This window comes from Macaca fascicularis, chromosome 4, assembly GCF_037993035.2.
Source record: "Macaca fascicularis isolate 582-1 chromosome 4, T2T-MFA8v1.1".
Classification (NCBI taxonomy): domain Eukaryota; kingdom Metazoa; phylum Chordata; class Mammalia; order Primates; family Cercopithecidae; genus Macaca; species Macaca fascicularis.
Window position 1 is genome coordinate 169784377 of NC_088378.1, and position 22760 is coordinate 169807136.

A 22760-nucleotide genomic window follows, 5' to 3' on the forward strand; every position below is an offset into this window, starting at 1 on the left:
TTGCTGGACCAAAGAAGGTTGTTTGCCAGGTCTGGTTGACATGAAGGGTGCTGAGTGTTGGTGCATCTGTGGTCCCTTTTTAATCCAGGGACAGTGACGAGAAACAAGATGACACTCACATGGCACTTACATGTCAGCTACTTTTCTAAGTGATTTGCAAATATTAACTCATATTTAATATTTAGTCCCAAGCCCTTCACGTGTGTTATTTCTCCATGACAGCCTATGAGAAAGGCACTATAATTAGCCCCATTTGCCGATGAGGAAACGAGAGCACAGAGAGGCTAAGTAGCTTCCAGAGGTCACACAGCTGCTAAGAAGCTGAGCGAGGATTTGACCTGCAAAGTCCAGCAGGGGTGGCTTTGCCATGCTGCTGTAACATGAGGGACAGCTCCGGGTAGATACGAACTTCCCTGCGCTGAGCAGTGAGTGCTCAGCCGAGGTTTCTCCAGCGGGGCCGTGCTTGCTGGTTTTGGACAGTCCAGTTGGCTTTCCCAGATTTCCCCAGACCTCACTCATTAGCAGGTTAATGCTCTTAGGCTTACAGTACAATTTGTTTGTGGCATTTCCCTAATTAAGCCATCACACTCCGCTTCTTTCACGTTAAAATATTGTCTGGGAATAGCTTGTTTTCTCAATCCTAATTACACTGATTCATTTCCCTCCTATATTTGGAAAGTGGTATTAGATCCTTTTTAAAAATTTATTTCTTTGCTCATGAGTTTTGCTGGTCCTTATTTCCGTTCCAGAGTCCCAGGCAGGAGGCTGGGTGAGAGGTAGTTGGTGACATGTGACTTAAGAAAGAGGACAGAGCCTTCACCTCCATGGGGAGCGGTCCTCCGGCGGTCGCTCTGCCCTGCCGCCCTTCACGGCGGCCTCTGCTCTCTGCCGCCCCCGGCCGTCAGATGTGTTGATGGCAGCACGATGGCGGGGCTGCTGAGTGCTGGGGGAAGGCAGCGTGCCTTTCAGCTGCTACGTCTCCCACTTCCAGCTTCCTCCGCCCAGACTCAGTTTTCTGCATGGAATCTTCCTCCCATCACCCCATCTAATCCCACAGCCAACACCCGCTCCAAGCCTCGTGTCTGTCACCCTCTCGTGCTCTGGCCGACTGGCTGGGCTCCCAGCTTTGTTCCATCCTCCCTGCCACCAGGTCACACAGGATCTGATCACATCACCACCGGCTTCAAGCCTCCCCGGTGCCTCCCAGTGCGTTTTGGGTAGACCTCAGGTCCTCCAGGTCACTATCGAGGCCCTCTCTGGTCTCTGCCTCCCACCACCTCACACCCTGGCCTTCATTTGGCTCCCAGGACACACCACCATCTTCCTCTCCACAGGGCCCTCCCCGTGCACACTCCCTGCCCTCTTGCCTTGGCCAGCTCCTCAGAGACCAAGTCCGCCCTCCGGTTATTCACTGTTATAGCTTCAGCACTTCTCCCCGCTTCCCCTCATCCCAGCTATGGTGAGTAATTGCAGGGTTCCTTATTAATGCCTGCCACCCCTGCAGAGCGGCAAGGCCAGGCAAGGCACGGCCTCTGTCTGTAGAACCAGACACTTCTGCACCCCCAGCAGCAGCCCAGCCGAAGGCCTGACGCGTAGCAGGCGTGCCATGAATATTTATGGGCTGAACGAACCCAGGACTCCTGTAGTAAGGAAGGGTTAGGACTGTGGTTGCAGCGCCTCTGGGTAGGTGAGCGTCTCGGGCCTGGCTGGAGGTATATGTAGGAGTCCAGCGGGGCTGCTCGCTGCCCCGTCAGTACATCCTAACCTTGGATTTATGCCAGGGAAAAACCTGATGTTCCCAAATTTCTTATTTCCTTTTCTGTTTTAAAGCTGTCCTTGGTTTATCTTCTAGCAAGTCTGATGTTCTCAGTGGCCTGTGCAGCTGAGTTACTTTAGATGTGTGGGTGTGTTCCTGAGCATCAGTCTCTCAATGTCAGTCCTGCAACCTTCATATCACATAACACGCCCAAGTGCTGACAGCACTCCCGTGTCATAATTCCTGAGGTTTCCAGCATTTCTAGCAGGAGTAAAAGGCCCGCTGGTTCCCAGTATGGCTGTGTGGTCAGCAACCTAATGCAAAAACCCAGGATGAGTGCCACATACAAGACTGTGCCTTCAGTTCTGCAGGCTGAGCATCCCTTATCCAGAATGCTTGGGACCAGAAGTGTTTTGGGGATTGGATGTTTTGGGATTTGGGGATATTTGTATTATACTTACTGGTTGAGCTTTCCAAATCCAAAAATCCCAAATCTAAATGCTCCAATGAGCATTTCCTTTGAGAATCATGTGGCTGCTCAAAAGATCCTCAATTTTAGAGCATTTCAGGCTTCAGATTTTGGGATGTAGAATGCTCAGCTGGTAGTAAGATAAGCAAAAAGTCACTGGACAGCAACTGCCAGGCATGGGAGGAAGCGCTTCATGTGCATGTCATCTGCATCTGAGCTTCACAAGGGAGAGGAGCCATTCTCCTGCTTCACAGCTCAGAAAGAGGCTGAGCACTGGGGAGCAGTAACTCCATGATCCCTCTCAGGGTCAGGCTAGCCCCAGAGGAAGGACAGCAAATGTGCTCCTATCTTCTCTCCTTGTGGGGAGCCACGTGCAGGGTGCAGGCATCCTCCGTCCTCAGCATCAGTCCTCTCCGGCAGCCTCACACCTTACCCTCGAGAAGCCAACCTGCCCAGCGTTGCCAGGATGCACGGCTGAGTCTGTGTGATCCGAGCGTCCCCATCTTAGCCCCGTGTGGGGCTCCCCGCTACCCTTAGCAATGACAGAGCTCGGGTTTTGTCCTGACCTGCCTCACTGTGCCTTAACAATCTGTTCAGATCCTGAGATGACAAGAGGGTGGATGTGTCAGGCCACCTCCACGTTCCACACTAGGTACCTTGCCCAAGTTACACCACCCGTAAGTGATGAAATCAAGATCTGACCCTGGGCAGGCTGCACGGGGCCCTCGCTCCGCAGACGACCGCCACGGCTCACTCAGAGGGCTCGGGTTAGGTGGAGCCCGTGTCTGGGCAGACGAGGACAGAGATGACAGAGGTCGGCAGTGCCAGGTCAGTTGCTGAAAGCTTGGCTAGACGTTGAAGACTGTGCTGTCTGAGGTGACTTCATGATAAGATTCCTATGGATGCTTACCTTCCACTTGCTTTCAAAGCACATTTATTCAAGCGGCCGAGTAGCGCCATCTCAATCCGTCCCGGAGGGGAGAAGGGCTGCATGGAAGGGGCAGCGGCTGCTTTTTCTACTTCCCAACACGGGCGTGGGGCTCAGAGCTGCCTCCTTGGAGCGTTTAGTGTGCTTTTTTATGACTCTTGTGGCAGAGATGGCAGCATCCCTTCTTCCCCTTCCTTTTCTCTTTTTCTCCTCCTCCTGCTCCTTGTCCTCCTCCTTTTTCTTTTCTTGCTTTCTGTCTCTATAACTCATGTTTTTCCAATTTCACCCCTAACGCACTAGCATCGTCCACTAGGATGACAACAAAGCTGGTTTATCTCACACCCCCACGCAAGCCAATTCCAGTTCTCCTCTGCGTGTGTTTTCCCTGCTCCTCCAAGCCTCGTCTTGGGCAAGGGGCCACTGCCTCCTCTGCTGTCCTCGGAGGCCTGATTTACCTCTCACACCAGATGGCCAAATGTGGAGAGGCTGTGCCCTCCTCCCAGCGAGTCAGCAGGGTCGTCAGGGCCTCCTTTCCCTTCCTCTGTTGGTGAAGAGAAGGTGGGAGATGTTGGGTTCACTGAGCCCGGGGCAGGAGGACACGTGCTCCCCGAGTGCTCCCGGAGGCCTCACCGAGTTCTCCCAGCCAGCCAGGCAGCGCTTCGTCCTACTTCACAGATGAGCAGCTGGGCTCAGAGCAAGGACAGCACAGCTTTTCCAAGGAGCCAGCCACAAGTGCAGAAGCTGGGTTCCTGCCCAGGCTCATCGGGCCCCTCACAGCACCCAGACCTCAGCCCTGACCACACGAGGATCCGTGAAAATGCGGAGGCACTGGGACTGCAGGGTGGAGCTGGACAACAAAATTCAGTAGGCTCGACGTGGGTTTTGGTTGGAAAATTTTCTGATGGCTCTAAGTTGAGCAGGCCGATGTGTCCTCCTCCTCCTCCGTCTCGAGGAGCGCACGGGAGCCGGGTGCTCACAGCAGCAAATCCTGGATGCCAGTGCCCCACAACCTGGCCGGGCTCCCTGTTGCCCATTTATTTCCATGTGTGAGGAGTTCAGAGAAGTCCCTAGATGTCCATCTGATATCTGGACAGACAAAAAGGCCTCTTGGATTCAGCTACCGGTGTTAGAGCCATCTGAAGTGTCCTATAACACAGCGCTTGTGGATTTGGGGCCCAGAAGAACAGACAATGCTGCAGAAGCTTCATGTTGTTGTTGACAGGCTGGTGATGTGAGTAACTGGTAGTATGATAAGCAAAAAGTCACTGGACAGTGACTCTGCCAGGCATGGGAGGAAGCACTTCATGTGCTTCCTGACAACATATCAATAGCCCTGGAAAGGTTAATCTAATTCCACTTAGAAGAATTCAGTTACCTCTGCAGACTACAGTCAATTTTTTAGACTGGGTTCTAGGTTTAATTTTATTTAAAAAGCTCAGGTCATAATGCAATTGTTATTGCTTCTTTAACATCATACTTCATAAACAATAACATATCAGGAATTCAGTTTGGGATATATATTTTTTAAACTTTAAACTTATATGGACTTGCTAATGGACATTTAAATTTTCTTCTCAGAAGTCTTCCATGGTGATAAAACGTAGCTATTAGAGTTGGTTTCTGATGAGGTCTATAATAGCAAAGATACTCAGATCATCGGATCCAAGGTTTTCTGTTAACCATGATATTTTTAAGCTCTTTACAAAATTAGTTTTTTTAATCATAGAGAAACTGTGCCTGTAGTCAAAGTAGCCCATTTTTGCTAAGGAAAAATAGTGGTCAGGAGACCTTGGGAGCTGAGAGGGTCCGTGGACCAGCAGCTGAAATGCCAGCCCTGTGGGCTTGCATACAGACCTCAATCTTTGCACCTAAATATGGGAAGGAAGAAAGTTCTGGAAACTCAGCAGACATGATATCCCTCAGACAAGGGAAAGGTTTCTCCTTCTCCCTTCTGTGGCCTGGCTGGTGACACTGAGTTCAAAAACAATGTTTGAATAAAAAGTTCCTAAATCCCTAGGATTCAGCAACACATTTTTTCTTTAAACTATAACGAAGGAGCTTTGTGACCCTCCTGCTGCTGGATGGCAGGAAGGAGGTGGAAGAGGAAGGTGGAACCTGAGCCATCTTGGGTTCAGAGTGGCCCTCAGAAGCACAGGGCCAGGGTCCTGGAGACACAGCCCCCAAGGGAGCAGGAGGGTTCCTCCAGAGGCAACTCCTAGCACTGAAGCCTTCCTCAGTAGACAGAGGCCTCCCCATCTCCACCGCTTTTCTTATTTTATAAATATATTATTCGGGGATAATTTTAGATGTACAGGAAAGCTGCTGAGATAGTACAGAATCTCCGTATACCCCTCACTCGGCTTCCCCGCTTGCGAACGTCTGATATTGTCATGATACTATTGTCAAAACTAAGAAAGTGACATTGGAACACTGCTATTCACCAAACCCCAGCCTTTATCTGCTGCCTCCCATCATCGTGCTTTCCATGAAGCCTCCTCCCGCCCCGGGATGCCGCCCAGGACTGCGTCTCGTTCTCCCCTCTCCCTAGTCTCCTGGTCTGACAGCTGCTCAGTCTTTCTTGTTTCTCGTGACCTTGACAGTCTTGAAGAGTCCTGGTTCCCCTCCGCTTCGGGAAGTCTCCTTTTTCTTTTTTAGCTCCCCAGTAGGGGATGATTCCATGAAGACATACCAGGCTAGGAAGGCAGAGAGGCAACAGAAGGCTGCGAGTGGCATTCCTGCTCCCAGACGTGCAGGCAGACAGCTCCTGGAGGCCAGTGCCTCTGCCGCATTCTGAATCTTCCCTGTAACTTGCCAAATCGACACCAGCACCTCTGCAGACCCTTGTAACACCGCGCTGGTGGACTCCCTTCAGAGGGGCTCTCAGAGCTGCTGGGGCCGCACAAGAAACCCAGTCTCATGACTTTATGGTTGCTCACATCCCTTGGAGCCAAAACATTGTCCAGCTCCCAAGGACTTCCATTAACTAAAACGTGCACACGTATACATATGCGCATGAATGTGTGCGTGTATGCGTGTATACACATACATGCAGATGTATTCACTTATGTGTTTGTCTTTCAAAGATTCATATGTCCTAAGGGCAGTTTCAGCAGCAGTAGCTACAGCCATGGTAAGTTCCACCCCACGAGGCTAAGGAGCATATCTGCATGTGGGCTTCCCAGTGTCCGAGCCGGGGGTGACACAGGCAGATGCAGAATGTACGGAAAAGAACTGCTTGTTTAGATTTGCCCAGGGCCTAATGAGTGCCTCAGTAACCTAGAATATCATTGCTGAGCTCTGTCCTCAGACAAAAGTGAACTGAGTCGACACTGTTTGTTTATTTGTGTGTACTCGGTCCGCTTTCACAAAAAGGGTTTGTGATGGAAACTTCTGCTGACGGTGCACCTTGTGCCCTCTCAGGCACCCGAGGGAAACCGGAACTGCAGAGCTGGAGTCTTCTGAGTGCCTTTCTGCCCTGGAAACCTAGACCCTCTCCGCTGGTCTTCTGAGTGCCTTTCTATCCCGGAAACCTAGACCCTCTCCGCTGGTCTTCTGAGTGCCTTTCTATCCCGGAAACCTAGACCCTATCGACTGGCAAAGAAAAAAAAAAAAAAAAGGCTTTCTCTCCCTTCTGTGGTGCCCAAACTGGGGAACCAGGACTGTGCCTGCAGCTGCTGCGCCATCCTCCATGGTGGCCTGCCCAGGGCTCACAGGGTCTGTTTCTTTGCAGAGCTGGAGAAGGAGCTTTCCCGGAGGCCCAAGAAGGTTTGCATCGTGAAGGTGGTGGGGACCCGGAACCTGTGGAAGAACATTGTGGTCCTGTGTGTGAACTCGTGAGTCACAGAGACAAGTGCCAGCCGGGTGGGAGGGGGCCAGGGAAGAAGGCGGGCAGCGGTGAAGCCCAGGGCCCTACTCCCCACCCCGCTGAACTTGGAATCCTAAGGGTGTGTGTGAAAAGTGACACGGGCTAGAAGATACTGGCCTTCCCCTCCCGGAAGCCTCAAGCAGCCAGTGCCCCCAGCCCAGGCGTGTAAATCCTGTGAGCAGAGCCTCCCCATGTGCCCATGAGGTCCAGGGAACCAAGATGCACATGAACGCACCTCCTCAGGGGCACAGTGGGGGCTGCTACAAGGCTGGGACTTCTGGGCCCTGTCTCGGGACAGGGGATTTGAGACCCATGAGGCCTTGGCTGCAAAGTGGCCGTGGCCCCTGTCTGTAGCCGGCCCCGCCCTTCCTGAACCTGCAGCCAGTCTGGCCAGAGGCGCCAGGATGGCCGCGGGAGGAGGCAGGTGGGCCTGAGCCAGGCCAGTGAGCCCAGACCTCCTCCCAGGGCCCTCACCAGCCCTGGTCACCCCGCCTACTGGGTCCTGCAGGGGCTGGGGACATCGTTCACGCAGGTTCTTCGCAGCCCAGTCCCTGGGCTTGGTGTGTACCTAGAAGGTCACTCCTGTCTTGACTGACAGCTCAGTGGCCCTGACTGTGCAAGGCAGTCCCTTGTTCAGGGTCAGAGGTCACCAAGGTGGCGGAGGGGAGGGATTCGACTCATTTGGGTTAGGGGTCATCTGGGGTGTGGCACTCCTTTGTGAAGGGTCTCGAGCTGCCACAGGTAAAGACGGAAGCCCAGGGTGAGGGCTCAGGGCCAGGGTGACCGCTCAGGGTGACCGCTCTTGTGCCCACACCTGTCTACTAAAGCCACGGCAGAGGAGCATGAGCGTGGACCCCCACCCAGGAGAAGCATTCCATATTTCTCTCACGTCTCCTTTTTGCATTTGCTCTGTAATCTGCTCGTGGTTCGGTCATGGCGGACTTTTCTATGACACATTGAGTTGCTTCTTCATCTCCTGGTCACCTGACACCATGAGCTCCCAGGAAACGGCACAGCGCCTGGTGTGGGGGCAGCCCACCCACCGCCGCTCGGCATGTCTCCACAGGCTGACAGGGTACGGGATCCACCACTGCTTTGCCAGGAGCATGATGGGCCACGAGGTGAAGGTGCCGCTCCTGGAGAACTTCTACGCTGACTACTACACCACGGCCAGCATCGCGCTGGTGTCCTGCCTGGCCATGTGCGTGGTGGTCCGGTTCCTCGGGCGCAGGGGAGGCCTGCTGCTCTTCATGATCCTCACCGCCCTGGCCTCGCTCCTGCAGCTCGGCCTCCTCAACCGTGAGTGGGCCAGGGAGGCGGGCTGTGTGCAGGGAGGGGGGCTGGCAGACCCCCAAGGGCATTTGAAAGGGCTGGGTAAGACTCCATTGGCCACTCTGAAATCTATGGCTGGAAGAAGCTGCTTCGGGGAGGACAGAGCTTCCATGAGAGCATCTGTGGAGCCCGCCTCGGAGGGCCCTGGGCCTTCCCTCCTCCCCCTGCCCCAGCCCAGGCTGCACCATGATTCCGTCCGAGTCCTGGTGGCCGGGTCTTCACTAATGGGGCAGACTGCTTCTGTGTATGACAAAGAAGAACAAAGGATTGTTTCTTTCTAGTGACATGAAGGGGGAAATAAATCTGTTTTGTCACCCTCGCATTAGGGCCCTGCTTTTCAGCAGATGTTCCCGAGTTCATCAGCTTCTCTTTGGACCAAAGAATTTCTCAGTAAAGGTTAAAAATAATCTGGCCAGATGCGGTGCCTCATGTCTGTAATCCCAGCACTTTGGGAGACCGAGGCAGGCGGATCACAAGGTCAGGAGTTCAAACCAGCCTGGCCAATATGGTGAAACCCCATCTCTACTAAAAATACAAAAAATAATTAGCTGGGCTTGGTGGCACATGCCTGTAGTCCCAGCTACTCAGGAGGCTGAGGCAGAAGAATCACTGGAACCCGGGAGGCAGAGGTTGCAGTGAGCTGAGATTGCACCACTGCACTCCAGCCTGGGTGACAGAGCAAGACTCTGTCTCAAAAAAAAAATGATCTAAGGCAAAGCTAGAGAGTCCGTCTGGCCCTCCAGCAAGCTCTGTATAGCTCCTCACCAACAGATAGCCCCGTGTGTGGACAAACCACCACAGCACCTCCGTGGCCGGCCCAGGGCACGACACGAACAGGCAGGGCCACTGAACCTCCTCTCCCGCCCTGGCATGGTCCTCCTGGGACAGGCTCGGGACACGTGGGAACATCGACCCCACAGAGCTCCCCTGCCTTTACAAGGAAAATGAACGCAGGCTCTCAGAACTAGATGCCAGGGCTGTCCACCACCCCCAGATCAGAGCGGCCTTGTCGTGCAGCCTGGGTTAGAGAGGGCTCACTTCCAACTCAGGAGCGGCTCTCTAGCTTGGACAGTTCCTGTGCAATCTGTACCTTGCGGGGAGACTGCTGGGAGGCTTAGCTAATGGAATACACACGTGGTGCCTGTCTCCCTCCATCCCCTTCCTCAGCTGCCCTTCCGGGGAGCCTCTGCCCTGCTCACACAGTTGGGACGGAAGTGGCAGATGCCTCGGCCACCAGGTGTTGCCATGCCCCTTTGGCCCTGAGCAGGAATGCCCAGGAGCCCCAAGTGAACACCAGGCAACTGTGAGGAGCAGAGCTGGGGCCAGCAGGGGTGCCCCACAGTGCTTGATGCTGCTTGAGTGCAGGCTGCAGTGACCCGTGGGCAACTTTATATGCACGGAAGCGCACCCTTTGCACCTGCTAGGGTCTCGCTGTGAAGGTTCCATTTTCTCCCCAGGCTCTGAGGTCAGCGGGATCTTACCCCTGTCTTCCTAACAAAAAGATCTTTGTTTAGTGCAGTATGAACTCCACTGCCCTGGCAGCCAGCGCCATCCCAGAAACGGAAGGGAGTTTGCTTGAACCAAGTCACATGGGAACACACTGGGCTAATTCCACACCTAACGTGCTCTCTCCTCTCTCCTCACCTGCTTTGCCCTTGTCTGTGTGGGTGCGATCATGTCCGCGGGCCCAGTGATTGGAAAGTACAGCCAGCACCCAGACTCAGGTGAGTCCCAAGCGCGTGGGCTGTGCTTCCTCGTCTTGTATTACATCTAAACGGGCGTTTTCTCCAAGACTCACGGACCTGTGGTTTCCATTTCCTCTCTTTCTCCCCCTTGCCCTCCAAGAACTGCAGCTGAAGTTGGCCGTAGGTTGGACACTATACGGATACATTTGTATTCTCCCTCTTGCCGCTAGAAAGAGCGACTGGTGCTTCCCTGTTTCTGTGCTGCTTGGCACGCATGCCCCACCCCTTCCCCTGGCACCAGGCTCAGCACAGGCCCTGGCCCAGCGCCAGCTTGCTTTGTCTTATGGACAGCATCTGGGTGGGGGAGAAAGGCCGGGAGTGCTGGGGCCCGGCCGTCTGTGCTGCCAGGGGAAGCCGCTGTCCCCCTTTGACCCGTGTAAGCTTGCTGCCCTCCAGCTCTGGGGACAGCACAGTGCCGCCCTGCACCTTGAAGCTGCTGCTGCTCCCGCCTGGCCTGCCCCAGCCCTCGCCCGTGTCCCTGGGGAGCGCTTGCCCTCTCTGCAGCCTTGGGGGAGCTGAGCTGAGCCCCAGCTGTATGGCCCTGACAGCATGTCCATGCACGGTGCCGGACACGGCCCTGGTTCGAGGTCGGTCTCCGGTGCCTTTCACGAGGGCTTTGATGGGTTGAACACTCTCCTTCTGGGCCCATAAATTCTGTGGCTTGAGTTTTTGTTTCCTTAACCCTGACTCAACTCCCCTGTCCCACGTGCTGGGCACATCAGACCTGACTGGAGCAAACGGAGGCCAGGGCAGAGGGATGTTGCTGTGGCACCGGGGACATGCCAGCCTGCCCTCCCACCAGGCATGGCTCCCGGCTGAGGAATGCCAATAGAGGCCGCCATGAGCTCCAGCATGCTTGATGCACAGGGACTCACAGGAGCCCCACAAAACCTACTGCGGGGACTCTGGGCGTCTAGTCCTTGAGGGGCTTGGTTCCCAGAGGGAACTGCACACCCATCCATGCCGCACGCTGGGCACTGGGGAGGAGCCGTGCCGTGCAGCCCCGGGACTCCCTCCCACCCTGGCCTGGCTTCCTCTCTTCCCTCACCATCCCCTTCTTCTGACCCTCCCCCAGGGATGAGTGACAGCGTCAAGGACAAATTTTCCATCGCGTTTTCCATCGTGGGCATGTTTGCCTCCCATGCAGTGGGGAGCCTCAGCGTGTTCTTCTGTGCGGAGGTCACCCCGACGGTGATAAGGTGCGTAATGGGAGACACCCCGGGGAACGGCGGCTTCTCGGGACTCAAAGACAAGTCCCTGGCTCCAGGCTGGTGTGGGATTAACCAGCATCAGCTCTGGCTCTGGCTCTGGGCACATCGGCTTCATGGTTCACAGCCGAGGAGTCTGTTGTACCTAACCCTGAGGTGCCCGAGAGTCACGGGAGAACCTGGCCCTGGGGTCCTGTCCAGGCAGCAGCAGGAAGAAGGGGGAACAGGGAGCTACTCTGGGCCCAGGAATTATGTCAGTGACTGGCAAGGGGGGAATTCAGTGGATCACTCATGCCGCACTTCCACCAGAACCTGTGCCGCCGACTCTGCTAAGAGACCTCACGGCACAGCTATTGCAGAATGTTTTAAAAAGTAGAAAGAGCCTTTTTCCCCCACTAAGATGCAGTTTTACTCTTGTTGTCCAGCCTGGAGTGCAATGGCATGATCTTGTGTCACTGCAACCTCTGCCTCCTGGGTTCAGGCGATTCTCCTGCCTCAGCCTCCCGAGTAGCTAGGATTACAGGTGCCTGCCACCACGCCTGGCTAATTTTTGCATTTTTAGTAGAGACGCAGTTTCATCATGTTGGCCAGGCTGGTCTCGAACTCCTGACCTCAGGTGATCCCCCCACCCCAGCCTCCCAAAGTGCTAGGATTACAGGCGTGAGCGACCGTGCCAGGCTGAAAGAGCCTTATACTGACCTGAGAAGCTGATGTCATGAATCCAAAGAGAGAAGGCCCAGCAAGTGAGATCACTGACTCATGTAAGAAACATGGATGGAGAGCCTGCTGCGTGCCAGACACTAGGCCCAGAAAACACAACAGCACAGTCCTGCCCTCGTGGAGTCTGTGGCCATTTCACACCTCCCTAAAAGGTGTGACTCACTTGTGCTCAGCCACTTTTGTTTTAGTTCAGAAAGTGAGGCTGACCCCTTCCTGGTGCCGTCCCTGTCCCTGGGTCGTGGCTCCTGGGTGCTACACACCATTTACTGTTGCCATGCATATAGGTTAAGAAAAAGGCATGCCTCCACTACAAGAGCATCACTCAGCTGCAGTCATTTTCCTGCAGTTTGTGACTTACTGAGGAGCTTAGCTTGAGTTATACCGCACTGAACTTCTTAGAGGAGTGTCATTAGCATTTCTCATGCATGTGCCTTCATGAAACAGAACTTGAGAGTAAGGCCAATAGTTCAGCCGTGAGTCAAAACCCAGGTGTCCGAATAGTGACACCCTTGGGAAAATCCAGTAGAGGCCACTCCAGTCCAAGGCGGGCTATGTGGACGCTAATGATTTCAGCCCCTCTGGTGCTGGGGAAGGCTTTGGGAGCAAGTAGGCAAGTCCGTGGACTTTCTTACTTTCCACGTTTCCAGCAGCCATGCTAACAACAGCATCTTCACATCCGCACTTTGATTCATTCTCTTGGATCTGTATCATACAGGCCCAGCCTGACAGCTACTGGGTACCTGGACAGAAATGCCGAAGTATTGTATGATTAAGCACCACAGAACTCATCCTGTCCCTACCTTCTGCATAAGCCACAGGGGAGAGATGAGTCAGGAGCTTATTTAGTGCTTGCAGTTGCAAGATACCTCAGGCAGACCGCAGGCTCACTCCCTGTCTAAAGGGGGGACAGTGAAATTTCCCTCCTTTATCAAAGAAAACAGCAAAGGCGAGTCTTTCAATAGAGCAGAAGCCGCAGTCAGACCTTCCGGGTTTCCAGCTGGTCTCTTGCAGCCTTTGCATGATTATGCATTTGGCGGGGGGAGGGGGGGCCAGCAGGGACCCCTGAACTCTGGCAGTTGGTAGGATCATTATTCTCTGTTAGATTTGGCTTAGCAAGCTAGACGGAAGGAAATGCTGTTTCCTTTTCCTCTTTGATGCAAACCTGGAAAGATTTGGGGATAGAAATTCAACAAACATGTTCTCAGAGTCAGCCAAGATGACAAACTGGAAAAAATATGTGACCCTTGGTGATGTTTTCGTGCCTGCGGAGGATGAAAGGAAATTGAGTCCAAAGGGGGTCCCTGGGCCAGGCTGGGAGAATGTCTAGCGTTCCTGACAAATCCCTCTTCTCGCTGGGAGCCCTTTTCACCCATGCCATCGGGAGGCCGCAGCTCTTTCTTGCAAATGCACTCGGGAACGATTCCCATGGAGGCGCTAGGATGCAAGTGGATCCCCTGCCATGCCCCCACTTCACAGAGAGAAATCCACGATAAGCCGGGATGGACGGCCTGGGGCCCATGAGCTCCAGCGTAGCACAGAACTAGCCTTTCCCTGTGACACTCAACTACAGACAAGCCTCCTGGCAGCAAAGGGAAAGGGGCCAGGATGGACTGCCTGGAAGTAAATATGAGGTTATGAAATTTTCTGCAAAAAGTTCAAAAAATGCTTTTATACTGTTCCACAACAAAAAGCAACAAAGGCTTGCAGAAATCTATTGCCCCAAGGATGATAGAGGCCAAGTAAACTAAATATTGTTTCATGAGGTTCTGTCCAGACCTCACATCGACAGAACCAGCTACCCGCTCAGGCCCAGGCCAGGTGGTGGTTCTCATCAGCCAGTGCACAGCTCATCAGAGTCATTGGTAAGACGTTGGGAGTTGGGTGACTTTGCAAGTGTATCTGACTGTGTCCACCTCCCAGCTTGACATGGGCAGAAGTGGCCTAGGGTCTTGGGTGGATCTGGAAGCAGCTGCTGGCTGTGCTGGGGCTGATCTTTTCTATCCACTGTCCATCTGGACGTTCCAGGTGGGCTCCAAGGCTTCCTTTGCCCTCACACGGGGGTCCAGGTGAGAGAGGATGCAGGCGCTGGGGATCATGACACCCACCTGTTTTCTCCTGCTCTGCCCACTCCGGCGGCCCTGGCCCTTTCTAGGTCATAAGCCGGACGGGCCTCCCTGAGACCCTCCCTGACTGACGACTCCCTGACATCTGTCCTCTGCTTTAATGCTGCCTCAAGAATAGGCACCGAGGGCCAGGATGACCTGGGATTAAGGGAGCGTCAGAGTCTGTTCAACTTCTTTAAAAAGTTGTATCTTAAAGGCCAGGGGCAGTGGCTCACGCCTGTAATCCCAGCACTTTGGGAGGCCGAGGCGGGTGGATCACGAGGTCAGGAGATCGAGACCATCCTGGCTAACACGGTGAAACCCCGTCTCTACAAAAAATACAAAAAATTAGCCGGGCGAGGTGACAGGTGCCTGTAGTCCCAGCTACTCAGGAGGCTGAGGCAGGAGAATGGCGTGAACCCAGGAGGCGGAGCTTGCAGTGAGCTGAGATCATGCCACTGCACTCCAGCCTGGGCGACAGAGCAAGACTCCATCTCAAAAAAAAAATTACAAATATTTGCTCATCCTCGACTTCACAGAAATGTAGTCAAGTCACATTAAGTAATATAAAAGAGGAGGTGGAATGGGAGGCTCACCTCCGGTGTTTCAACGCAAGATGGTAACGTCACATGGCTAACAGCAATTTGATTCTGAAATCCTTAATTCAATGAAGTTTGCCGTTTCTAATAAGAAGTCGGCCTGCATATCAGTCTACTTTATTTAGATCCTATTGCTAGTAAAATAAAGATATTTCGTGGATATTACAATTTTGTGCTCCTAAGGCACAAGGAGGCAGTGCCTGCCCTCCGGTCTTTGTCCATAAATCAAGCAGCTCTGACTTGTCAACACAGGCCTGTGCTGCCCTCTAGTGACAACCTAGAGAAAAGCAGAAAAGGCACAGGCAGAGCCCACATTTCAGGGCAGGAAATGAACCTTAAAACCAAGGACGTAACAATCTCTTTCTCTAATCTGAGATTTCAAGAGAGAAAAAAAAACAAAGCCAAAAATGGCATCCCAACTTCTGCCACAATTTTTCCTAATCGTACTGAATAATGTCAAGGAATCTTTTTTTTTTTTTTGAGACGGAGTCTTGCTCTGTTGCCAGGCTGGAGTGCAGTGGCGTGATCTCGACTCACTGCAACCCCCATCTCCCTGGTTCAAGCGATTCTCCTGCCTCAGCCTCCCGAGTAGCTGGGATCACAGGCACGCGCCACCACACCCAGCTAATTTTTGTATTTTTAGTAAAGACGGGGTTTCACCTGTTGGTTACGATGGTCTCGATCTTCTGACCTCATGATCTGCCCATCTCGGCCTCCCAAAGTGCTGGGATTACAGGCGTGAGCCACCATGCCCGGCTATGTCAAGGAATCTTTGATAGAAAACCAGATCATTGCTTCCACAGAAAAAAAATAAAAAGATATATTCCATATTCTATATGCATGTGTATATTTGTTGCATATTATGTATACACATATATGTAGACATTTTTCTAATGATCTGCAAATTAAATATATTTCATTTCATTTCATTTGGCATGGTTAACAAGATAGATCCGTATGATGCGGTTCACCGGGCACAATGCCAGGCTTTTGCTCCATGCAGTTTGCCTTTTCACAGTGGCCCTGTGCCCACCCCTCCTGGGGGTCTGTGCTCTGCACTCCTGCATGTGACTCCCGTGTGAGTAAGGGGAGTCCCCTCGCTGCTTGTCAGTGCCGTCCACATGTAATGCCGGGAAGGTCAGGCAGAAACCTGGGAGGTTTCCGAGAAAATGATGTCCCCATTAAGATCCTGTCCATTATCCCTAGCACCTGATATGCCCTGTGGCTTCCTGAAGGAGCCAGGTCTACCAGAAAGACTTAATTGGCTATTTTAGATGTTCAGTCTTCATCTTACAGAAGGATTTGATCTTACTGCTCATTGCAGTGGTCATCTATATTTAACCTGTCCCACTCATCTGGGTGAACTGACCTTCCTACTCAGGAAGCCAGTGTGATCCGCAAGCATCCAGTATTTATTAAACACAAACAACACGTGCCTGTTGATGTCCTCGAAAATAATTCTTGCCCTTGAGGGGCTCAGAGACTAGTAAGGCGACAGGCACGTGAACACATACTGACAGAAAGATGCAGTGTCTTTGAACGGTGGTCTGGGACCCTCAGCCTGGAAAGAGTGTGAGTATCTGGGAGACATCCCCCAAATTCTTGCTCTTCCTCATCCATATCCCCCATACACTATGAAGCACAGTGGTGTGGCTATTCCTGCAACTCTTTCAGCCTCTCCCTGGGAAGGGCTTTCTAATGTGAAGTGCTGATGACTGTCATAGCCTGCATGAGAGGTGGCTGTCAATCTCCCTCCGTGGCTAAGGCTGGGGAATCTGTCACTCACAGAGTATCTTGGTTTTCTATTGCTGCATAACCAATGGCTCCGAAACAGGGGCCTGAAGCAGCATGCATCCACTGTCGCATGGTTTCCATGGCTGCAGAGTCTGGGCATGGCCTGGCTGGGTCCTCTGCTCCGGGTCTCTCACAGGCTACCATCAGTGGGTGGGGTCTACCATTAAACCAAGTCAGGCACTGGTAGGCTCTGTTTCCTCACGGGCTGTGGGGCTGGCAGCCTCAGCTCCTCGCTGGCTGTTGGCCACAGGGACCACAGTCACAAGGCAGCTCACTTGGTCAAAGCTAGCAAGAGTCTGCTAGAATCTGCCTTTTGGAACCTTGTTGTGGAAGGAACATCTCACTATCCTGGCTGTATTTTATTGCTAAAAAGTAAGTTATCTGTACCTTGTACCTTGAGGCCCAGCGCACGCTCAAGGCACAAGGGTGGGAATTACTGGGGCCAGTCTAGAAACCCGACTATGGTGCTGAGTAGATGCCCAGGTGCCAGCCAGGTCTCAGTGGCTGGGCAGGTGCTGGGGACAGCACATGGAGTGGAGCCTGGTCCTGCCCTGGTGACATCTCGTGTCTATTAGAGACACACAGACACGCAACGCACATGTGTCTTTGGGCTACACAAGTGTCCTGAGGATTCAGGGGGAGCACCCAAGAGAGCCTGCTCAGCCTGGACTCAGGAAGGGTGGCTGGGACTGAGGATTCCCGGGGTGTGGACTGGAGCCCCACGCATAGCAGCTCTAGAGGGGATGTGTGTGCAGCAAGTGCACAGCGGCGGGAGGAGGAGAGGCAGGATTCCCAGGGCTCAGGGAGCAGGAACAGAGGTTCCTGGAAGGCTGAGGGTAGGCGGGTGTGAAGCGGCTTGAGGAGGCAGTGTTTGCAGAGCTTGGTGCCTCACTGAGAGGAGGGCCAGGGCGGAGAAGAGTCCCAGTGGCACAGCCCCCTCTGCCAACTTTTAGGACTCCATTCCATGCCTGGGGGCTTTAGGCCCATGGGAGAGGCTCATCCTGTTCGCCTCCCAGTTCTTGAACCTCTCCAGCGCTGGTTCCTCTACACCCAGCTGCCCCCTAGACCCTGAAGGACTTGGGTGGCCCCTCTACAGCACTCAGTGGATGCCACCATCCCTGGAACCAATCAATCCACGGATCTTCCTGTCCCCATGCTAGTCACACTCGTGCTTTAACCTCCACCACATTTGGACTTGGAGCTTTTCTCATCCCCATTTTACAGATGCAGACAGAGGCTTCGGGAGGTGAAGCTGGTGGATGGGGGGCCAGGATTCGAGCTCAAGCTCATGGGCTCCAGAACGCCTGCTCCCAGCCACAGCACTCACACCTTTGTGGCAGCAGAAGTCTGTTCTGTAGCTCACTTTGGGCTGGTCCTTTGTATGTGGGTTTACTCAAGGCTTGAAGGCTAATGGCCGATGCCCTGGTCCTGACAATAATCTAATGGAACAAACATTAACAAAGCCCCGTACCGGAAGGCAGTACTTCCTCCAGACGTGCACAGACGGCGCCCTACCCGGGTAGCCCGCGGGAGCTCGGCTGAGCCAGCATAGGTGAACCTCACAGAGCGAGCACTGGACAGAGCTGAGGGACCCGGCGCCGTGAGCAGTGAGACGGGATCCCGGCGCCATGAGTAGTGAGACTGAAAGGGAGAGGACAGGATGAAGAGGTGGGGCCCCCAGGATCTGTGCATCACCTTGCAGGCAGGAGGGAGCCACTGGAGGACTCTGAGCAGCCAGGTGACATGATTAGCTCTGTGTTCTAGGAAAATTGGTTTGGCAATAGTGAGGAAACAAAGTCCAGGGGGTGCAGAAGATGCAGCAGGGAGGAGCGCAGACCCAGGCGGCCTGGAGTGGACGCCCTGAGGACTTGGTCATGGCTGGACAAGCAGCAGCTGGGAAAGGGAAGAATCCAGCAACTCTTTATCCCCTAGGGCTGCAAGCCTGGCAAGGCTGCCCCTGGGCCTGTGGTGGATGCAGATAGGTGGACTGCAACCTATAGAGAGGCGGCCATTTCTACATAAGAGGGAGAGAAGGGAGAGAGAAGTGTCTTCCATTCTTTTGTTATAAAATAGGACAAAACCCCCCCAACACACACACACGCGCACACACACACACAATATCACCATGCTTCCATTGCATTCTGAGAAAAAGGCTCCGAAGCTGCGATTCTCCCTGGGGTTATTAGCGTAGACCTGTGTATGTCTGGTTTACGAGGGCCACCTGGGAACCCTAGGACTCCCATCCTCCCTGCCCAGGTCACCCCTGCCCAAGCCTCCTCCATTCACGTCCCCCCATGTCAACCCAGGTCATCCTGAGAGGGTCTGTGGGAGCAGGCATCAGGTCACAAAGGCAGGGATGCTCTCCCCGTCTGAGCAGCAAAGCCTGAGAAGTCCCCAGCACGAGGGAGCTGCTGCTTAGTGCTCCTCAGTGCTGCTCAGTGCTCCTCGGTGTCAGTGCTCCTCGGTGCTCCTCGGTGCTCCTCGGTGCTGCTCGGTGCTGCTCGGTGCTCCTCGGTGCTCCTCGGTGCTGCTCGGTGCTCCTCGGTGCTGCTCGGTGCTCCTCGGTGCTCCTCGGTGCTGCTCGGTGCTGCTCGGTGCTCCTCGGTGCTGCTCGGTGCTGCTCGGTGCTCCTCGGTGCTGCTCGGTGCTGCTCGGTGCTGCTCGGTGCTCCTCGGTGCTGCTCGGTGCTCCTCGGTGCTGCTCAATGCTCCTCGGTGCTGCTCGGTGCCACAGGGGACAGAGCAGAGCAGAAACCCTGGCCGCAGGTGGTGGTGGAAAGGGGAGTCATGGCCGGTGTCTTAGTTCCTGGAAAGAAGAGGCAAGGCCTGGGCGCTGCCCAGAACTAAAAGCTTTGGAGATTTGTAGCAGCAGGGGGACCAGCCCCCACAACAGGAAGTTCTGTTGTTTTAAAACAAAACAAAACAAAAAAACAGCTTTATTGAGGCATAATTTACAGAACCATAAAATTCATCCATTTTAAGTAAACAATTCAATGACTTTTAGTAAACTGACAGCACCATGCAACCACTGCCACCATGCAGTTATGGAACATTTCTTTCTCCCCACAAAATCCCCTTGTCCTCCTCTTAAGTCCATCCCTACTCCCAGCCCAAGCTACCATGAATCTGCTTTCTGCCTCTACACGTTTGCCTTTTTTTTTTTTTTGAGACAGAGTCTCGCTGTGTTGCCCAGGCTCCAGGCTGGAGTGCAATGGCACGTACTCAGCTCAGTGCAACCTCTGCCTCCCAGGTTCAAGCAATTCTCCTGCCTCAGCCTCCTGAGCAGCTGGGATTACAGGCTCCTGCCACTGCACCCAGCTAATTTTTCTATTTTAGTAGAGATGGAGTTTCACCATGTTGGCCAGGCTAGTCTTGAACTCCTGACCTCAGGTGATCTGCCCACCTCAGCCTCTCAAAGTGCTGGGATTCCAAGCCTTTTTGACTTTTCATATAAATGGATTCATACAATCAGTTAGCATAATGTTTTTGAGTCCATGTTGTAGCACGTGTCAGTACTTCATTCCTTTTTATGGCTGAGTAATATTCCATTTTATATGATGGGCTGCATGTTGTTTATCCGTTCACCAGTTGATGGCCATTTGTGTGCTGTCAATTTTTTTTTTTCATAGAGATGGGGTTTTATTGCCTAGGCTGGTCTCAAATGCCTGGCCTCAAGTGATCCTCCCGCCTTGGACTCCCAAAGCACTGGGATTACAGACATGAGCCACCGTGTCTGGCCTGCCCATCTTTTTACTGGATTTTCTGTCTTCTTTTTGAGTTGTAAGAGTTGCGTAGTGGCTCATGCCTATAATCCCAGCACTTTGGAAGGCCAAGGCGGGTGGATCATGAGGTCAGGAGACCAAGACCATCCTGGCTAACACGGTGAAACCCCATCTCTACTAAAAATACAAACAATTAGCCGGGCATGGTAGCACATGCCTATAGTCCCAGCTACTCGGGGGACTGAGCCAGGAGAATTGCTTGAACCCAGAAGGCGGAGCTTGCAGTAAGCCGAGATGGTGCCACTGCACTCCAGCCTGTGTGACACTCTCAAAAAAAAAAAAAAAAGTTCTTTACATATTCTAGTTACAAGTCCTTTATCTGATATATGCTTCACGAATATTTTCTCCCAGTCTGTGGTCCTTTTCTTAAACATGTAACTTTTGAAGGGTAGGAGTTTCTAATCCTAATGAAGTCCAATTGATCAGCTTCAGCTTTTTCTTTTGTGGATCCTACTTTTGATGTTATGTGTGAGAAATCTTGGCCTAACACAAGCTCATAAAGCTTTTCTCTTGTTTTCTTCTAGAAGCGTTATAGTTTGAGCTAAGTTAAGCACTTAGATTTTATTATCCACTTTGAGTTCATTTTTTTACATGATGCGAAGGGTCAGCATCATTCTTTTGCATGTGAATATCCTGTTGTCCCAACACCACCTGCTGAAGAAACTATCCCTTCCCCCTCACTGGATTTGCCTCCATCTACAGTCAGTTGACCATAAATGTGAAGGTTAGTTTCTGAACTCCCAGTTCTGTTCCATTGATCTATTGATATATACACCAATACCAAACTGCCTTAAGTCGTATGGCTTTATAGTTTTGAAACTGGAAAGGCAAGCCTTCTAACTTTGTTCTTTTCCAAAATTGTTTTTGACTACTCTGAGTCCTTTGCATTTCCACATAAATTTTAGGATCGGCTCACTGTTTTCTCAAAAAAAAGTCACCTGGAATTTTCATAGGGATTATGTGGAATATATAGATTAATTTGGGAAAAATTACCATCTTTACAATATTGAGTCTTCTAATTCATGAACATGGAATGTCACTCCATTTATTTTTATCTTTTTAACTTTCAGCAATGTTTTATCTTTTTCAGCATACAAGTCTTGCATTCCTTTGTTATTTCTAAACATTTTATTCGTTGGATGTTAGTGTGAATGGAATTTTCTTAACTTCATTTTTGAGTGTTTTGTTGCTAGCATGTAGACATATAATTGACTTTTATATGTTGATCTTGTATCTTGTGACCTTGTAGGACAGTCTTTTGGTGAGTTAGGAGCTACCTATAGTGCCAACCAAGAGAACCACAGACTGGTCAAGAGCTGGAGTTATATACCTGCCTCCCACCTGTTGCAGGGACCTCCCTTTCAGCCCACTCAGCCTCAGCAGTTCCAAGGACAACGGTCTCTTCACTTCAGGGAGTGCCTAACAATTGAGCAGCCCCATTAGAAAGCTTCCCCAAACCAAAGGACCACTCTGCCCGCTGCCCTGGGGCCTGGCAGACAACTCCACTCCCCGTTCTCGAGACAAGGCCACCTCTGCCTGCCCGCTTCAATGAGGCCCCAGAACTGGGGACCAGGCAGCCCTCTCTAGCCTGGTCTGTCACCTGAGCGCCACGGTCCCACTGCAGCCTGGAACAGCACTGCTTTCTCAGGGGCCACAGAACACCTGTGTCCCAGTAATGTGTTTTTAGGTCTAAGTGGAGAGGTTTGAGGGATAGGGGTTTTGTAAGTGTTGTGTATCTACTAATCCCTGGGACTCTTGGCCGCTCCCGTACAAGGCAGGAAGTGGAGATCAATGGCTGGCCTTCTGGACTTTGGCTGTCCTGAGCTCAGAGCTGCAGTGAGTTCTTCTCTGTCAGTGCACAGCTTCATTTGGAGGACCCTTCAGGCACAGTCCTCAGAGATGGGACCGTTTCCACTGGTGGTATGCAATCCATTTTAGGAGACAGGGGGGCCATCTACTCACAGTGAGGAAATTACTCTTTTAAAATATCTTGCTCTCTCTCCAGTTATGACAAAGAAAAAGTCCCTGTTCGTGCTGGTACGTCCTTCGTACCCTCTTTAACCCTTGGTAATCCCCCAGGCCTTGGGGCAATGGCATAATTTCGTTACCTTTTATTTTTCCTTGTATATTACTTATGGCAAGTAATACTGGCTTTCCATTTACAGTAGTATTATATAAAGCTGCCTTTCAAAATAAAGTTCTCATGGCCCCCCAGCCCTGAAAAAACAATAAAAATAGGAAACAGATTAAAGAAAAAGATAATGTAAGTAAAAGCTTTTGAACTGATGAGGAAAAACGGCCACTGCCTCAAAGTAGCCCTGAACAGATGCAGCCGGGGTGCAGGTGATATGGGATGTGTGAGATCGGGGTACACTGGGCAGTGCCCAGGGCAGCAGGGCCCCTGCAGAGGCGGCTTCCTGGTCCACCCCGAGCTTTTCCAGGATCCAGCCACTAGGCCACG

At 52.5% G+C, this 22760-nt stretch overlaps 1 protein-coding gene and 1 long non-coding RNA gene across 11 annotated transcripts in view; one reads left to right on the forward strand and one right to left on the reverse strand.

The window, feature by feature from the left end:
• Positions 1-22760, forward strand: part of SLC22A23 (solute carrier family 22 member 23) — a 192733-nt gene that overhangs the window by 165540 nt on the left and 4433 nt on the right. For 3 of the 10 annotated variants that reach the window (XM_015449952.4, XM_074038911.1, XM_074038912.1), the window contains 4 exons: positions 6884-6986; positions 8085-8317; positions 10042-10074; positions 11171-11294. In XM_015449952.4, coding sequence (XP_015305438.2) covers positions 6884-6986; positions 8085-8317; positions 10042-10074; positions 11171-11294 — 493 coding nt within the window. Of the gene's footprint in view, positions 1-6883; positions 6989-8084; positions 8318-10041; positions 10075-10195; positions 10220-11170; positions 11295-21548; positions 22535-22760 lie in introns of those variants that run through there. The other 7 variants (XR_012434320.1, XR_012434321.1, XM_045389933.3 and 4 more) reach the window with 5 other exon arrangements.
• On the reverse strand, positions 1816-9841 carry LOC135970716 (uncharacterized). The gene is made up of 3 exons (XR_012434325.1): positions 9759-9841; positions 6684-8590; positions 1816-6636 (listed from the first exon to the last, which is right to left on the reverse strand). It is a non-coding gene; the product is annotated as an uncharacterized lncRNA (long non-coding RNA).